The sequence below is a fragment of the Pteronotus mesoamericanus genome, unplaced genomic scaffold, assembly GCF_021234165.1.
Source record: "Pteronotus mesoamericanus isolate MK-2021 breed Mesoamerican mustached bat unplaced genomic scaffold, CSHL_Meso_final contig_42, whole genome shotgun sequence".
In the NCBI taxonomy this organism is placed as follows: Eukaryota; Metazoa; Chordata; class Mammalia; order Chiroptera; family Mormoopidae; genus Pteronotus; species Pteronotus mesoamericanus.
Window position 1 is genome coordinate 14,419,654 of NW_026555157.1, and position 16,282 is coordinate 14,435,935.

At 38.4% G+C, this 16,282-nt stretch overlaps 1 protein-coding gene across 1 annotated transcript; it reads left to right on the top strand.

Moving 5' to 3' along the window:
* The first annotated feature begins 1,667 nt into the window (after positions 1-1,667).
* TMEM45A (transmembrane protein 45A) lies at positions 1,668-15,351 on the top strand. Its single transcript, XM_054577247.1, has 5 exons — positions 1,668-1,857; positions 3,125-3,337; positions 4,653-4,837; positions 10,483-10,628; positions 15,258-15,351. The coding sequence occupies exons 1-5, from the start codon at positions 1,668-1,670 to the stop codon at positions 15,349-15,351; spliced, it is 828 nt and encodes a 275-aa protein (XP_054433222.1).
* The last annotated feature ends 931 nt before the right edge of the window (positions 15,352-16,282 follow it).

Consider the following 16,282-nt stretch of genomic DNA (forward strand, 5'->3'; position numbering starts at 1 on the left):
ATAGGTCTCAATAACCACTTGGTTTTCAGGAATATAGGTAGACTCTAGGATGAGTTTCATATTGTGAATTTGAGCAAGTGGGTGAATGGTGGTGATAACCAAAATAGTTAACTGGGGAAAGACATTTTGGCAGTGAGTAAGTGGATACTATGATCTGCTCAGTTTTGGGGTATGTTGACTATAAGTGTGCTTTGAGACATCAAAATGGAAATGTTTTAAAAATAAATGACCCTATATTATAGGAAGGGCTTAGTTATACTCTTGTTAAGTTAGAACTGCACGGTGTATAAGGCACTATCCAAGTACAAGGGGGAGTAGAAAGAATAGGTTTATGTAATAATTTTAGCACTGTGTGATAATATTGAATCAGTCTCTTGAATGGTTTGCATGAGCCAGGGCTGTGCTGAAATGTCCATTTGGGGTCTTGAATAGATATTTAAGAGAATTTTATCATGTGAATCAGTTTCCCAGTTCCCCCTTGAAACTCCACCATTGCATCAGAGGGATGTGGAAGTAACCCAAAGGGGTCTGCCCTGAATTGAGTGGCCTAACACCCACCCACAGAGATAAAGAACTCTGCTGGGTGAGGGGAACACTGGAGTCTTATTTCATAATCAGATCTACAAGGATGATTCTGAACTTTCTCTTCATTATTTCATTGATGGCACCATATATTTGAACAAAGGGCTGCTCATATTAATTCAAAACTTAGATCATTCAAGACTGTTTCCTATAGCACTGACCAAGAATGGAAGACATTTCTGTTGATTATTGCCCTAACATGCAGCAAATGTGTACACAGAATTTACAGTTGATTTGGCTTGGTAGCCATCTGGGTTACCAGCTGGGTCAAGCTGTTAAACCTCCAAATTTCAATGACCTGACACAATCAAAGTTTGTTTTTTGCAAAATCTGAAACAAGCTGGTTGGTCATCCTCTATGTTGCAGACATGCCATGTCAAGATTAGCAAGACAGGGGAAGAGAGCTAAAGCAGTCCTGCAGGCTCCTAAGTGACTCAGCCTGAATGTGGTAAATGCCACAGTCCCTTGGCCAGAACGAGAAACATGGTTCTGACTGAACTAAAGGAGAGGTTGGGAGAAGTGTGGGGAGGAGCACACAGATATCTGATAAGCACTAGCAGTCTTTTCCAAACATTTGGTTCTTGATACTTGGAATTACTTACTTAAAAAAAATTGTAGGTAATTTTATTATCATTTCAAGTTTTAAACATAAAAGTAAAACTTTAATATTACTTGTCTTCAAATACGCATAAGAAATCCTTTTGGGATCCCTGTTACAAACAATGAAATTTTTGCTTAATAGTTGTGAGATTTGGGTAAGTCTTTTAACGTCTCTCAACCTGTATCCCAGTTTAAAATGGGCTTTAGTCTTTCATTCATGGGTATATTGTAAAAATTAGGTTAAAGATCTCATGTAAAACACTTGGCACAGTGCCTTGAACAAGGTAAGTGTTCAAAGACTGTGAATTTTTTTCCTTACTGGTATTGATATTGTAGTGGGTCTACTACTGTTGACAGTAATACTATTTTATCATTTCCTCTGAGTCAGTGGTGTGTCCATAATAATCAGAAATAGAGAACAAGCGACATTTGGCTAAGTTCTGGAAATAAAATATCTCCATTTTCTATGTTCTTATCTTATAGACATGGGGAGTTTCAAAGGTCATGCCCTCCCTGGAAGCTTCTTCTTCATCATGGGTATTTGGTGGGCTCTAAAATGTGTTCTGAAGTATGCTTGCAAAAGGCAGAAGCGGACTTCCTATCTCGGTTCCAAAGCATTATTTCATCGAATAGATATTTTGGAGGGAATCCTAGTAATCTGCATGGCTTTAATTGGTGAGTGGACTATTTCTGTATTCTATTTTCTCTTTTTAGGTATTATCACATACAGAGAGAAGATTTAATATCAAATCGGGAGATTGCTGAAGTAGAAGTTTTATTTGAAAATATCTCTGAACATATATTCTCATTGTAATTTCTATCTGGTATAATTATTAGAAAGTGATACTTCACATTTATATAAAGGTTTATTCCTCAATGAGTTAGTCATGGTAATTAACTTGCCTGTCTACTCAAGGTTGATTTCCTTTACAGAATTGGCTGGAGCCTCTGAAATAATTTTATGTCATTTATCCTGATTCCTGAAAGAGTAAACTCTATCAGAAACCATTTTTCAAAATTACACCAAAAGAATCAAGTGATTATGGGAAAGCTTCAATAATAATCACTGACAGTAGGCTGTCCAGAGGGTTAGGGTGAAGAGGACGTGCCTCATGCGCCTATCCTTTGTGAGTGATTTCTCAATTGGAGAGGGAAGTTAGGTCAGACGACTTCTAAGGCCTTTCCATTGACTATAAGATTCTGTGAAAGTGTTCTGTGTTTTCAGAATTTCATTTCAGTCTCTCCTTTATGAAAGGCAAAACTTCCTAATGCTCCTTTGGATTTCTTCCTGCCTAATTCATGGCAGTAGGTCTGTGCTATGGGCATCAAACTACAAAACAACCACTCCCCAGGAAAGAAATTTCCATGCCAAATTTTTTAGATTAACAAATAATGCAGCATCTTTAAGAAAGTTGAGCTGTTTGTGTAGCTGATGAGACCATATGCTATATCTGGCTGTGTTTTCTCAGTTTTCTTTAATTGGGGGAAAGCTGAACTCTAGCATTTTATGCTGAACCAAGCACAGCTCCCTATTGTGTGGCAGAGATAAAATGTGTAAGAAGGAAGTAATCATCGTCTGTGGGACTGATCTTACAAGTCCAGGACCCCAAATCATTCAGGATTTGTTTAGTCATTAGATTAAAATAAGATAATCAATGAAACTGATCATGGAACTAAGGGAAACTAAGATCTTTAGTTTTAAAGATCTGAAATAGCTTTTGGACTAAATTGGTTATCTTTGATTATCCAAACCAATATTTGAACCTCTAAAACAATCTCAAACTACCAGTGCACAGCTATTAGGGGACAGACCAGAAAGAGGAATTAATGTCATAAAAGGACACTAGACTGGACCAAGCAGTGGGCTAATCCAACTGCATCTCCCTGTTTTATCGGTAAAGTTATGAAGAGAGTTGCTAAAATTTAATATGTTCTTCTACAGGTATGCTCGGGGAACAGTTTATTGTTGGAGGGCCCCACCTGTCTTTGTATGACTATAAAAAAGGCCAATGGGTCCAACTCCTGGGCTGGCATCATACTACCATGTATTTCTTCTTTGGGCTGCTGGGTGTAGCAAACATCTTATGTTCTATCATCAGCTCACTTCCTGCCTCTTTAAGCAAGTTAATGTTGTCGAACGCCTTATTAGTGGAGGGTAAGTATGAATGAGTATTTTCCTGAACCTTTCCCTATTATTAGATATTTGTCTAGCCCTTTATAATTCTTTTTTTTTTTTTTTTTTTTTTTTTTTTTTTTTAGTGTCCTAGTGTAGACTTGATCCATAGGGCTATCAATTTGGGCCATGGTGAACTATCTGATATCCTAGGCGGATGCCAAAGATTTTCCCTCCCTACTGACTCATTTAGTAAAACTGAACAAGCACAATCATTCAAAGTACTTTATTCACATTTCCCAACTGTCTCAAAGAACCACCTGCCATGGTTCTTTATTTCTGGGTTATCCTGGATATTATCATTATTTCTGTTTTTAAAAGTGAAACTGAACTCTAAGTAGTGATAGATGAATATCCTGAAATGAGGAGACACAGCAGAGTAGCTTCCGCCACCTACTAACTAGCTTTTTTAATATAGATATTGTAATACCCCATCATTACATGGTGAATATGGTCCAAAATAGTCAGTCACATAAAAATATGAGGTCCCGTTTTTGAGAGATTAATGAAGAACAACATTTTTTGTTCAGCTGGTCTCCCTGTTACTGTATAAACACTCCCCTTACAGTGTAAACACTGAAAACAAGTGTTTAATTATTTGTTTTCATTTATTGTTATTTGTAAGGGGGGGGTTGATCGTGGAACTAAAAAAGCCCCAAATTATCAGGAGGCAGTCATTTCCTAACTGTCCACCTTGCCTCCCACATATGAAACTAAGAACTTTTGCTAACCTCTCTTTGAGAACGAGGGCAAAATAAAAAGTGGGCACCAACAACCAAGAGTCTGAATCTCGGGGTGTTACAGTATTTTCAATAAAGATCTTTTCTTTTTCACCTAAATAAAAAAGATGAGGAAGCTGTACTCTTCCCGTGGGATTAAAAAATGTAATTAGCTTCTACCTCTTGGGAGCTGCCAGAGCATCCAATGATCTATGTATGTATTTGCTTCCTCCAATGGACTGAGTTCCTTAGGTTGGGGCTTTGTCCTCCTTCATCGCGTACTCGCCGTGACTGCTGCCTCCGACACCCACCATGCTTACTATTCATCCTCCTGCTGTGAAACACAGTTAGTTGAATGTGCCATGGTGTGTTCGAGGAGAGAATAAAGGCTGGGGAAGGGGAAAGGAGTGTTAGATTTCAAAGATTCCATCCCAAAGAGGTGGCGATGACTCCTGAAAGGCCAGTGTAGTGGGAAACTGGGAAGGAGTGGGCACCAGATATTTTGGACAAATGTGTGTGGAAGATGGAGGGGAGAGAGATTTCATTTAAAGAGACAAACTATTTTTCTCCTCTGTCAGCTTTTATTTTCTTCAACCACACACATGGCCGGGAAATACTGGACGTCTTTGTGCACCAGCTGCTGGTCTTGGTCATCTTTTTGGCAGGCCTGCTTGCCTTCTTGGAGTTCTTCATGCGCCACAATGTAATTTTGGAGCTTCTGCGTGTAAGCTTTATCCTGCTTCAGGGGAGCTGGTTCTGGCAGGTGAGTTGGGGCCTCCGGTTATTGTAGCTAAGGTCTTCACCTATAACCTTCTCTCTTTGTTTGGTGGGGCATTTTGCTCTAGAACCCAGAGACTTCCTTCTGATGAGCTGCCATAGTGAGAAGGTGGGCCTTTGACAGCAGCCCCGGTAGGAGCAATGACAGACCCGTGGGGAAGGAAGTGGGGTGTGTACACCCCTAAACATCCATTAGGCGGGAACTCTGAGCTGGTACTTTGAGTTGGAAGCAGCTCCTGATGCTAAAGCATCTTTTAGCCTAGTGGGTAATAAGCTCAAGAAATATACTGGAAGGAAGGAAATGGAAGAAACGGTTATTTATTGAGAAACAAGTATGTGCCAGCCACTGTTTAGGACTTTCCCCCCGCACACATTGCTTCATTATGTCCTCACAACACCTTGTAAGTTATATATTATCAAAGAAAGCAAGATATGTTTCCAGGATCACCTAGTAATGGTACTGGAATCTAAACGGTGTCTGACCACAAATCCCAGGTTCTCTCAGTTTTGTTCTGTCAGATCCCTAACCTTGATGTGTTGTTGAAAAGCTGTATTCAGTGAACATATATTTTATAAAGGATTGGAAATCATAATCCAATATCTGTATATAGATGGAAAGAATGCCTTGAATGAAAGGTAAATGTAATTTAATCAGGAAAGACTCCTTAGAACTATTTTTAGTCCCCAGAGAGCAGGGATTTGAGATCATGAGGTTATTTCAGGGACTTGAATTCACACGAGGAATGAGAAGGTATTGACAGGCATCGGGGAGAGAAATGCCATGGTCAAAATGGGATAGGACACATGATATCTGAGCATGTGCAAGAGTAGAAATGCTGTTGGAGCAGAGACTAGTGAAGAGAGGCTAAATTTAAGGGCTACTTTGAAGAAAAAAATGACATAGGCAAAATAAAAAATGTCCTATAATGTGATGAAATTGATAATTTTTTAGAATATTTATCATCTGCTGGGATCCTAAATAAAATGGAATAAAAAACCTTATTATGCATTCTGTTTCTCCTGGTTGGAATGTTTTACCATGTGCATGTGTTATTATCTATTCACAAATAAAAATAAATTTTAATTTTAAAAGAGACAACTTCTAGTCAAGTTAACACAGTAAGCTTATACTTCAGTGTATCTCCTCTGTTCCAGACACGTAACAATTACATAAAATATCAAAAATACTTACAAAATAAAAAAGAATTTGAAAGAAAGAAACAACAAATTTAAAGAGAAAAAATAACCAGGACTGCCAGAAAATCAAACTGTATGGAAATCCAACAACCAAAGAGTTAAAGAAGTCACATTCATCCAGACCAGTAGGAGGGGTGGAGACGGGCAGCTGGGGTGGAGAAAATGTGCAGCAAGGCTGCGCCTCAGTGGACTGGGAGGTCCCACATTTGTGTGCTGATAAACTGGGAGGAACAGCTCGGAAGTGAGATGGACTGAGCAACCCAGGGTTCCAGTGTGGGAAAAGAAAACCTCAAAACCTCTTGCTGTAAAAATCTGTAGGGGTTGCCGTGGTGGGAGAAACTCCCTGTATCATAGGAGAGTTCACTGGAGAGACTCACAGGGTCCTAGAACATACACAAACCCATCCACTGGGGAATCAGCACCAAAAGGGCCCAGATGGTTTGTGGGTAGTGGGGGGAGCAACTGAAAGCCAGCTGAGAGCTGAGCAAGTGGCGTTGTTCTCTCTTGGTCCCCTCTACATATAGCACCACAACGCAAGGACTTGAGTTGCCCTGCCCTTGCAAACAGCTAAGGCTCTGCCCCTTCCAACATAACAGGCAGCTGAGACCAAAAAAAAAAAAAAAAAAAAAAAAAGGCCCAAATGAAAGAACAGATAGAAGCTCCAAAAATAGAAATAAGTGATGAACAGATAGCCAACCTATCAGATGCATAGTTCAAAACACTGGTAATCAGGATGCCCACAGAAATGGTTGATATGGTTGCAAAATAGAGGAAAAAGTGAAGGCTATGCCAAGTGAAATAAAGAAAAATATACAGGGAACCCACAGCAAAGGGAAGGAAACCAGGACTCAAATCAATGATTGCGAGCAGAAGGAAGAAATAAACATTCAACCAGAACAGAATGAAGAAACAAGAATTCAAAAGAATGAGGAGAGGCTTAGGAACTTCTGGGACAACTTTAAACATCTGAATCATAGGGGTGCCAGAAGGAGAAGAGGAAGAACAAGAAATTGAAAACTTATTTGAAAAAACAAGGGAGAACTTCCCCAATCTGGCAAAGGAAATAGGTTTCCAGGAGATCCAGGAAGCCCAGAAAATCCCAAGGAAGTTAGACCCAAGGAAGCACATACCAAGGCACATCATAAGTAAGTTATCCAAGACTAAACATAAGGAGAGAATCTTCAAAGCAGCAAGAGAAAAGGAGACAATTACCTACAAAGGAGTTCCCATAAGACTGTCAGCTGATTTCCCTAAAGAAACCTTACAGGCAAGAAGGGGCTGGAAAGAACTATTCAAAGTCATGAAAGGCAAGGACCTACAACCTAGATGACTCTATCCAGCAAAGCTATCATTTAGAATGGAAGGGCAGACAAAGTGCTTCCCAGATAAGGTCAAGTTAAAGGAGTTCATCATCACCAAGCCCTTATTATATGAAATGTTAAAGGGACTTATGTAAGAAAAAGAAGAAGATCAAAACTATGAACAGTAAAACGACAACAAACTCACAGCTATCAACAATTGAATCTAAAAACAAAAACAAAATGAACTATGCAAGCAACTAGAACAGGAACAGAATCAAAGAAATGGAGATCACATGGAGGGTCATCAGTGGGGATGGTGAATGAGGAGAATGGGGGAAAAGGTACAGGGAATAAGAAGCATAAATGGTAGGCACAAAATAGACAGGCGGAGGTTAAGAATAGTATAGGAAATGGAGAAGCCAAATAACTTTATGTACGACCCGTGGAGATGAACTAAGGTGGGGAGTTGGGAGTGGGGTGCGAATGCTGGCAAACGGTGGGGTGCAGGGTGGAAGGGAATAAAGGGGAGAAAAATGGGACAACTGCAATAGCAGAATCAATAAAATATGTTTTTTAAAAAATAAAGTAAAAAATACCTACCTTTTATTAAATAGTATGTCTAAAACAGGGCACGCCCCCTTGCGGGCAGATACAGAATAGTCTCTGCAGCAGGAGTAGCGCTGGGCAGGATGCCTGGGGACTCCAAGTGGACAACTGTCTGTTGTTATTTTGTTGCAGTGGAACTAAGAGAAAAGAAAAGGATTCCTCTTAGGTGAGGGATGAAGCCAGACTTTTGGAATTCTTTAATTGTGTTGTTTATGTGTTCTGTATTCCTATAAGATTTTTTTCAATTACGTTACTTGATGTTCTATATCATTTTGTATTAGAGTCAGGTGCACAGCATAGTGGTTAGACAATCATATGCTTAACAAAGTGATCTCCCTGATATTTTCAGTACTCACCTAGCACCATGCATAGTTATTACAATATTATTGATTATAATTTCTATTCTGTACTTTACATCCCTGTGACTATTTTGCAAATGCCAGTCTGTACTTCTCAATCTCTTCATCCCCTTGTATCTTACTTTTTGATAGAGGTCTGTTTAAGTTTTATATTATAGTTACAGGTTTATCAATTTCTTCTTATTTTCAATTTTTGTTTTAATGTCATTAGATTGTATTCGCCTCTTTTTTTAGTGTTATTTTGAGCTGAATGCTCCTTTATTTTCAATCTTTCTTGTTCTTAGATAAATACACTTAAGACTATAGATTTTCCTCTACACACTGCGACAGTTGCTTCCCATAAGGGCTGATGTATGAGAGTTTTCATTCTTGGGCAATTTTGTAAAAGGCGAAAGATTTGTTCGTCTTGAAGAGAAACCAGAGTATCTTGGACAATTTTGAATGTGGCACTTTTCATGCGTTTTCCTCTTTAATATATGAACTATTTAGGAGTATACTTTTAAGTTTCCAGAAATATACTTTTTCTTCTTCCTATTCATTTCCAATTTAATTGCTTTGAGTCAGAGAATGTGTTCTCTTTGAAATGTGTTGAGACTCTCTTTGGGTCATTGCTCAATGTCAGTGGTAGCCAATGTTCCATGTAAGTGAAAGGAAAGTATATTCTATCTTTTGGGGTTTGGGATTCTACATATATTTACTACATCAAGTTTTTAAAAGAAAGGCATATTCAGAAAAGAATCAATATACATAATTAATTTCAGGAAGTAAAAACAAAAGGTGAAAATCAAAGAGAGTTGAAAAAATAAAGAGCAGAATTAATTAAAATAATTGGTGTTCCATTAATAAGTAATAATTAATTAAAGATTTGAGGGAGGAAGGTGTGGGCTGTCAGAACTGAGAGTTGATTGATTTAATGTTGTCCCTTTTGGCAGAGAAATAGTGTTTTCTTATTTTCACCAAAACTTTTCTGAGGAAGAACTATGAGTTGAAGTCTTTGAGCATAAATCTGTGATTATTTAAAAATTTTTCTACTTATCAGTATGTCTAGATTAGTTTCTTTTTTTACTTGGTGGCCAGACTAAATAACATATGAAGACTTAAGGAAAAGTGAACCTTTAACATCAATACAAACACACATTGGCAGGAAGTACAGGTTTAGCATAGTACTGCTCCCCACCATTAGATTCCTCTGAAAGTGAAAAAAAAAAAAAAGTCTGGAGACTTAGGAGAATTATCATGCTTTCATGTTTTGTTGCAAAGGTGATATATGAAATTTTATGGGAAAAATTGTCTCTTAAGATAATAATGTTACAGTGATTTGCTTTTCACTATATTTTTTTCTCCTGCTACTTCTCCATCTATGCTTGAACTAGTGCATAAAAAAAATATAATGACTCATTAGAGAAAATACACAGACTCCTAGAACTGTAAGACTCATAAACAAAATCAGAAATGAACGTTAAGTTACCACAGACATCACAGAAATACAAAGATTCGTATTAGAATACTATGAAAGACTATGTACCACCAAATTCAATAATCTGAGAAGAAATGGGTAAGTTCCTAGAAATATATAACTTCCTAGATTGAATCATGAAGAACTGGAAAATCTAAATTGACTGATCAATAGTGAGGAAATTGAAACAAAACCCATCAAATTGTATACTTTCAATACATGCAATTTATTGTTTGTCATACCTAATTTCTCTGACTAGAATTTCTAGTATAAATGTTGAATAGAAATGGTGAAATCAGATATGTTGTCTTGTCTTAGGGGAAAATCTTTCCATCTTTTATCATTGATTATAGTGTTAGCTGTGAGCATTTACTTATATTAAAACCTCCCTGTGCTCTAATTTTGAAGTAAACAGGTGAAACTATACAACTTGGAATCCTAAGCACATTTTCTGAAAGTCCACCAGTCCCCAGAGATGATTACTATTCATATCTTGAAATTTATCTTTAAATGTCCTTAATTTTTTTTTTTTTTTTGCAAAAAGATGACCTACTAGGGACTGTCTATATTACTTAAACAAGCAATAAAACCTGATGGCTTATCTGTAGTATTTCAGATAATGGGAGTTGTCTTAGTTCCCACTGATCTTGGAACCAAGCATTTTGAAAAGTGGCTGGTTATATTCATGTGTGCTTTTTGTTTTAAATTGCAGATTGGTTTTGTCCTTTATCCCCCTAGTGGAGGTCCTGCATGGGATCTAATGGATCATGACAACATTATGTTTCTCACCATATGCCTTTGTTGGCATTATGCCTTCACCTTTATCGTCATTGGAATGATTTATGCTTTTGTCACCTGGTAAGTTAGTGATCTTTGTTCATGGAAGTTCTATTCCCTGGTGTACGATCAGCAAAACTTGATACTATTGAACTTAAAATTCAAGGAGAAATTTCATTTTTAGCATTACCCACAAGACAGGGTAATATAGCAGAACTTTACCTGCAAACACAGACATTTCCAATGGAAAGAATAAAGGCAGACTTCAAGTTAGAATAGCTCAACAGTGTCTCTGCTGTGCCTCCGATCTATGAATCAGCCTTCAAAACACTCCTCTGCACCTACATTCCTTTGCATATGCTATTTCCTGTTATAAATGGTCCTCCCCACACCTGCAATGAATGAGTCCTCCATTTGTCCATGTGTACATCAGTTATAGCACTTGCTGAGCTTGGTGTCATTTTTTTGACCAACATGTTTGTCTCTCATTGAATCTGAGTACCTGATGAATTTGACGTCTACTCTGATATCCTAAAAGTAAGATTTTGTTGGATGGTACATGTTTTTACAACGACCCTGTTATAATGTTGCATGATGAGTGAGATGCAATAGACCTGACTGATAAGAACACATATTCCTAGCTCTGCTGTTATCAGCTGTGTGACTTCAGGCAGATTATTTAAGCACATTAAGTCTCAGGGTTTTTGTTTGTTTTTTGTTTTTTGTGCAAATTGGGGACAATAATACTGTCTAAATAAGATCATATATTTAAACTACTCAGGCCATAATAAGAGCTCAATGAAAGTTATTTTCATTGTTCTTTTTGTTATTCTTCTTATTCTTCTCTTTTTTCTTCTGTATCAGAAGTGCATAAATGTAGACCCTATGGGGAGAGACAGATAATTTAAGTACAATGCAGTAAGTGGAAATACTAGAAGAACAAAGCACTTTTGGGACTCAGAGGATGCCTTCTCCCAGTTGAGAATTAAGTTGCAGTTTGAAGGATGGGAAGTCCTAAAAGGGGTGAACGTGGGTCCTCTCTCCAAGGCAGCTAACGCCAAACCACAGCTGGTTGGCCTGGCCAGTCCTAACTACTAGGCACACAGCCTCCCATACCTAATCCTTCAGACCTCAGCACTGACCAAAATGTTCTTTATCTACATCTTTTTTGTGATAGTCATGAGCTATGTGTGGTTATTGAGCATGTTGCCATGTTCCTGGTGCCACATTAATTTTAACTAATTTAAACATCACATTCATAGTGACCACCATATTGGCCAGTACACATCTAGCAGTTTCTCTAGATTCCCAAAATTCAGGAGCTGCTTCTGGCCCAATGGGGTCTCAGCCTCGGGCAAAACTAGTTTTCTACTTTTTTCTCTAGACTTGCGCTCTATGTTTCCACTCCAGCTCTGTGCTTCGAGCTTCTGAAGCACCTTTGGTGTTAGCTCTCTAGGTAAGGAAACCTTTAAGAAAATGGCTCCCAGATGTCTCTGGTAGGCTTTGGGTCAGCCCACTTTGACCTGTAGCTGCCTCTTTCTAGAGCTCTAAGTGCTTTGCGTACTGGGAAATTTTATCTTCTCGTAAATTAATTCCTATTAGTAGCCATTGTTAAGGCTGGCTCTGCTTTGAGTGAAACTTGGCTTCTCCCTCTGTTGTTCCAGGCTGACATCTGGGCCTCTTCTCCTTAGGGGCTGGGCAGCCTCCAAGATCAAAGCCAACATTCAGGGAACTTCTCTACCGCATGTCAGCTCCTTTCCAGAGCCAAAAGAAGACTACTGTCTTTTCCTGTTTCAGAAAACTTCAGACCTCTAATGACTTTCACTTCTACTTACAGTTCTCTAGAAAACAGAAATGCAATGTTTATTTTTTCAACCCCTGAATCCCCTCCTTTTCACCTTTTGGCTATATAGTTCCCTCTCCCTGGCATATCCACGTTAAATGCTTATCTCTCCTACAACAACTTCTGTGATTATTCTAGGCCTTGCTTATCTCTCTTCATGAGTTTTTATAGTACTTTAGTCTCTACCACACATTTTAACAATTGTGATCTATCATGCGATGTTTGCACTTAGCTCATGATAGTCTTACCTGTTAGCTAGGTTGTGTTGCCTTGGGGAAAAGACCCTTTTCATTTCTCACAGCTCTTGGCACACTGTCAACCATATAGAAGCTACTCAATGAACATTTAATCTATTTTAATAAATCTCTTTCGGAGTTACTTGAATCTATTCTTCATTTGTTTGGAAATCATGTTTTATATGCTTTTAAGTTTTGTTCTCATATTGATCTTGAAAATAAAAGACCAGGAGCTCATATTTTGATATGAACTCAAGCAATAGCTTAAAAAATATGAAGATTCAGTACTGCCTTGCAGTAAGGTCACATGGAAGGCCAGTTCAGTCCTGTAACCACAAGGAGCTTTGAAAATCTTTTTGTCAAGGCTTGACAGTGGACTGATGTATGACTCAGTGACAGGTGGTGGATTTTCAGGACATTGTGTCAGAATTTGTTTGACACTGCACAAAGATCACCATGGAAGCAAAATGGAGTTACAGAGCTACTACCCACAAAATATCTGAAAAGGGAAGCTGTAATTCTCAGTTTTCTGGAATAACGTTTCAAAGATTGCCTCATCCCATCCCATGCCTGCAGTCTTGATTATGACAGCTCATAGGAGAAACCTGTCTATTTGGAGATAGTTTTACATGTTTTACCTTATTTCATATTTAAATACCTCTGTTGCACAGAACCATTTCAAAAGCCTGCTCTATAAGTTGAGAAATATTGCCCAATTCAGGTTGGTTTTCTATGCAATGATTCGTGTGAGCCATTTTGAAGAACAAAATAGAGGTGACAGAATTCCAGGCATATGATAGTTTGCCTTCTGGAAGTCTTTTCTAGATCAAGTCTGGAGGTACCTCCAGAGTGTCAGCTCTGCTCTTTCTCATATTAATTGAGCAGAATGTATGGGAACAAAAGCCCAGACACACCTTGACCTTATTTCCCTGGATTTGCCTCATTCTAGGGCTAGAAATTATTTTTACTTCCTCTTCTTACTCCATCCCTCAGTCTGTACCCAGGGGCCTATATGTAGAGCTACAGGGTGCAGATAAAGCCTGTTTAAAGTATCTGAACATTCCTCATCTTCGCAGCCTGTAGCAACAGCAGATACAATCCAGAGAGGAGGAAGAGGCAACAAGAGAAATCACTAGGGTCTGTGTTAACAATTAATTTGTAACAAGTAGTTATGTCTTTGTTTTATTTTCCTCAAAAGTTTCAGGAATGAATCTAATGAATGCATTAACTAATTAGTCCATTTCATTTAGCATTCATTGAAGTTGTACAATATGGAAATAACTGTGGGTTTAAAAAAAGGACACAAATGCTGCCCCAGACTTTAAATTAAGACTATTAGCCTTTCACAAGAACAATGCCTTGAAGAACTGAGGACATCAATTGTCAATTAATAATCAGGACAAATGATTTTGAGTTTTTCTTGGCTCCTGATGAGTCAATAGATATTACTGAATACTGCTCAGTTATTGTCATGTATTGGAGGAGTTAGTGCTGAGTTGGAAGTGACTGAAGAATGATGAATTATCTATGAATAGGTGAGTGATATGACCTCCTGGTGGATTACCCCAAGGGCCATTGATTTATCAGCTATGTATTGAGACACTGTTATGTGCCAGACACTGTTGTAGACGCTGGTTCGGGTTAAGGCGGTAAATAAGATGAGGTCTCTGCTCTCACAAAGCTTATATTCTAGTGGGATTCAGAGCACAAGGGCATATTGATGGGGCAGGACAGACCTTCACTGGAAGAAGAAAGGCAGAAAATAGGGTAAAGATGCAGACAGGCTGGTGAAGTGTTTCATAAAATGAGAATGATTTTGATGATTTGGTTTTTCAAGTTTGTTTGCATATTCCTATGTATTTCTGGAATTAACTATGTTTTATTGATATTGTTACAGTACAATGTCTTTATAAATAATCATGCACAGAGAAAACTTTTTGTAGTTTTCATTACATCAGAAAAGGGGAGGGCCTGCTGAGTTTCTGCTGCTGAAAGCTTAGCATCTTCCAATGTCAAAAATTATAATTGCTGCTTCTCCCAATTCGACAGATTGTCTCAATCTATGAAAATAGTCACAAGGGTGGAGTGCACTTCTAACTTCTTAATTCACCGTGGACCATCACATGCAGTGGAGCTGCCTGGGACCTGCACGAAAGCACCTCTCTGAAGGTGTGAGTTGCGCCCGCAGTGCAGCCCAGATTTGACATGTAGAAGGAGATGCCTTTATGCACTTCCTGCCAGAAGAGGGCTCTTATTTGCAGTACACAGCTAGAGGCAGACTCAGAAAAGCATGGCTTAGCTTGGTTTCTTCTGGACCTTCTACAGCCCAGAGAGTCTCTTCTTTGTTTTAGAAATGATAAAAGTTATGAATAATTCAGCATCTTCCGATGCTTAATTAAATAATCATGTTATGCATTCAAAAGCTATATTGCATCTGTTTACTTATTGTCCCCTGCTTTAATCCACAAAGAATTTTCAAGCATGACCAAAGACAATCAAAAGTGAGTTTCTCTTTTGGGGTACCTCTCCTATTTGCACAAATAATTTAGAGTTTTTGGTATTATATGTATGTATTGCTCTGGGTTTTAAATCTTAAACACCATAACATGAGATGTCTTTCATTCTCCTCAGGTTGGTTAAATCGCGATTTAACAGTTTCTACCCCTCAGAAGTTGGACTCCTGAAACATGCTGAACGAGAACAAGAATCAGAAGAAGAGATGTGATTTTGATGCTCATCTAGTTTTTCTGGATGTACTTTTTGTTTTTTTTGCATTGTTTTTGTTCACTGTTTTGTTTCTTGATCTTTTGTTTGGCTAAGGATGATTCTTGGTGTACTGGTTGTATTTGGAATTTTGTTAAAGTATTTGAATTTAAATGTTTTATTTTAAGTTTGAAATTGCTTTGAATGATAAGTTCATTTTGCCCCTCAGTCTTGGTATTCAGTGCCTGGAGTGACTCTTCCCACGTCATCTAAAGTTTAATGCTTATGGTATGAAAAGCATTTGTTTTATTTGCCTTATAGATACACTCAAGGTTCCTGGGCTCACTACCTTTTGTAACTCACTATACATGAAATTATACTTGTTTACCTTATTGCTACAGTGAGAAATAAATGAATACATGAACCTTGGTTCAGATGCCTCAGATCTTTGTTACTCAGCTGCCTCACCTTTGCCTCATGAAGAAGAAGCTGCGTGACACTGAAACTCATTTTTTTTTTTGTGGGGCTTCTCTTTTTAACACCTGAGTTCTCCTCTGAGAAAAGTGAGCCCGAGTCATCCTGGGTTTTGCACTCTTTGAGAGAAGATACAAGGGATGATCCCTAGAACATATTGTTGCAAAGCCATAAGAGACGGGGAAAGGAGAGTTAAATATAGACTAAAAGGTCATCAGTAGCATAGTGGGGCCACCAGAAAATCCCCTCTGCTGAAATAGTGGGAAAGTAAAACAAAAGAATAGCCTTTTATGGAAAACGGGGGTAAAAAGTCAGAGTCCGTGCATAGCCTGTGGGCTAAATAGACCCCGGTGGAGTCAGGAAATCTTGTTTCTAATTAAGACCTTCCCCTTAGCCAGTCTCAAGGGCTTGAGCCATCACCATGCCCATGTCTCTGGAGTAAGGGAATGGAATTGGATGACTCACGGGACCCTTTCCGA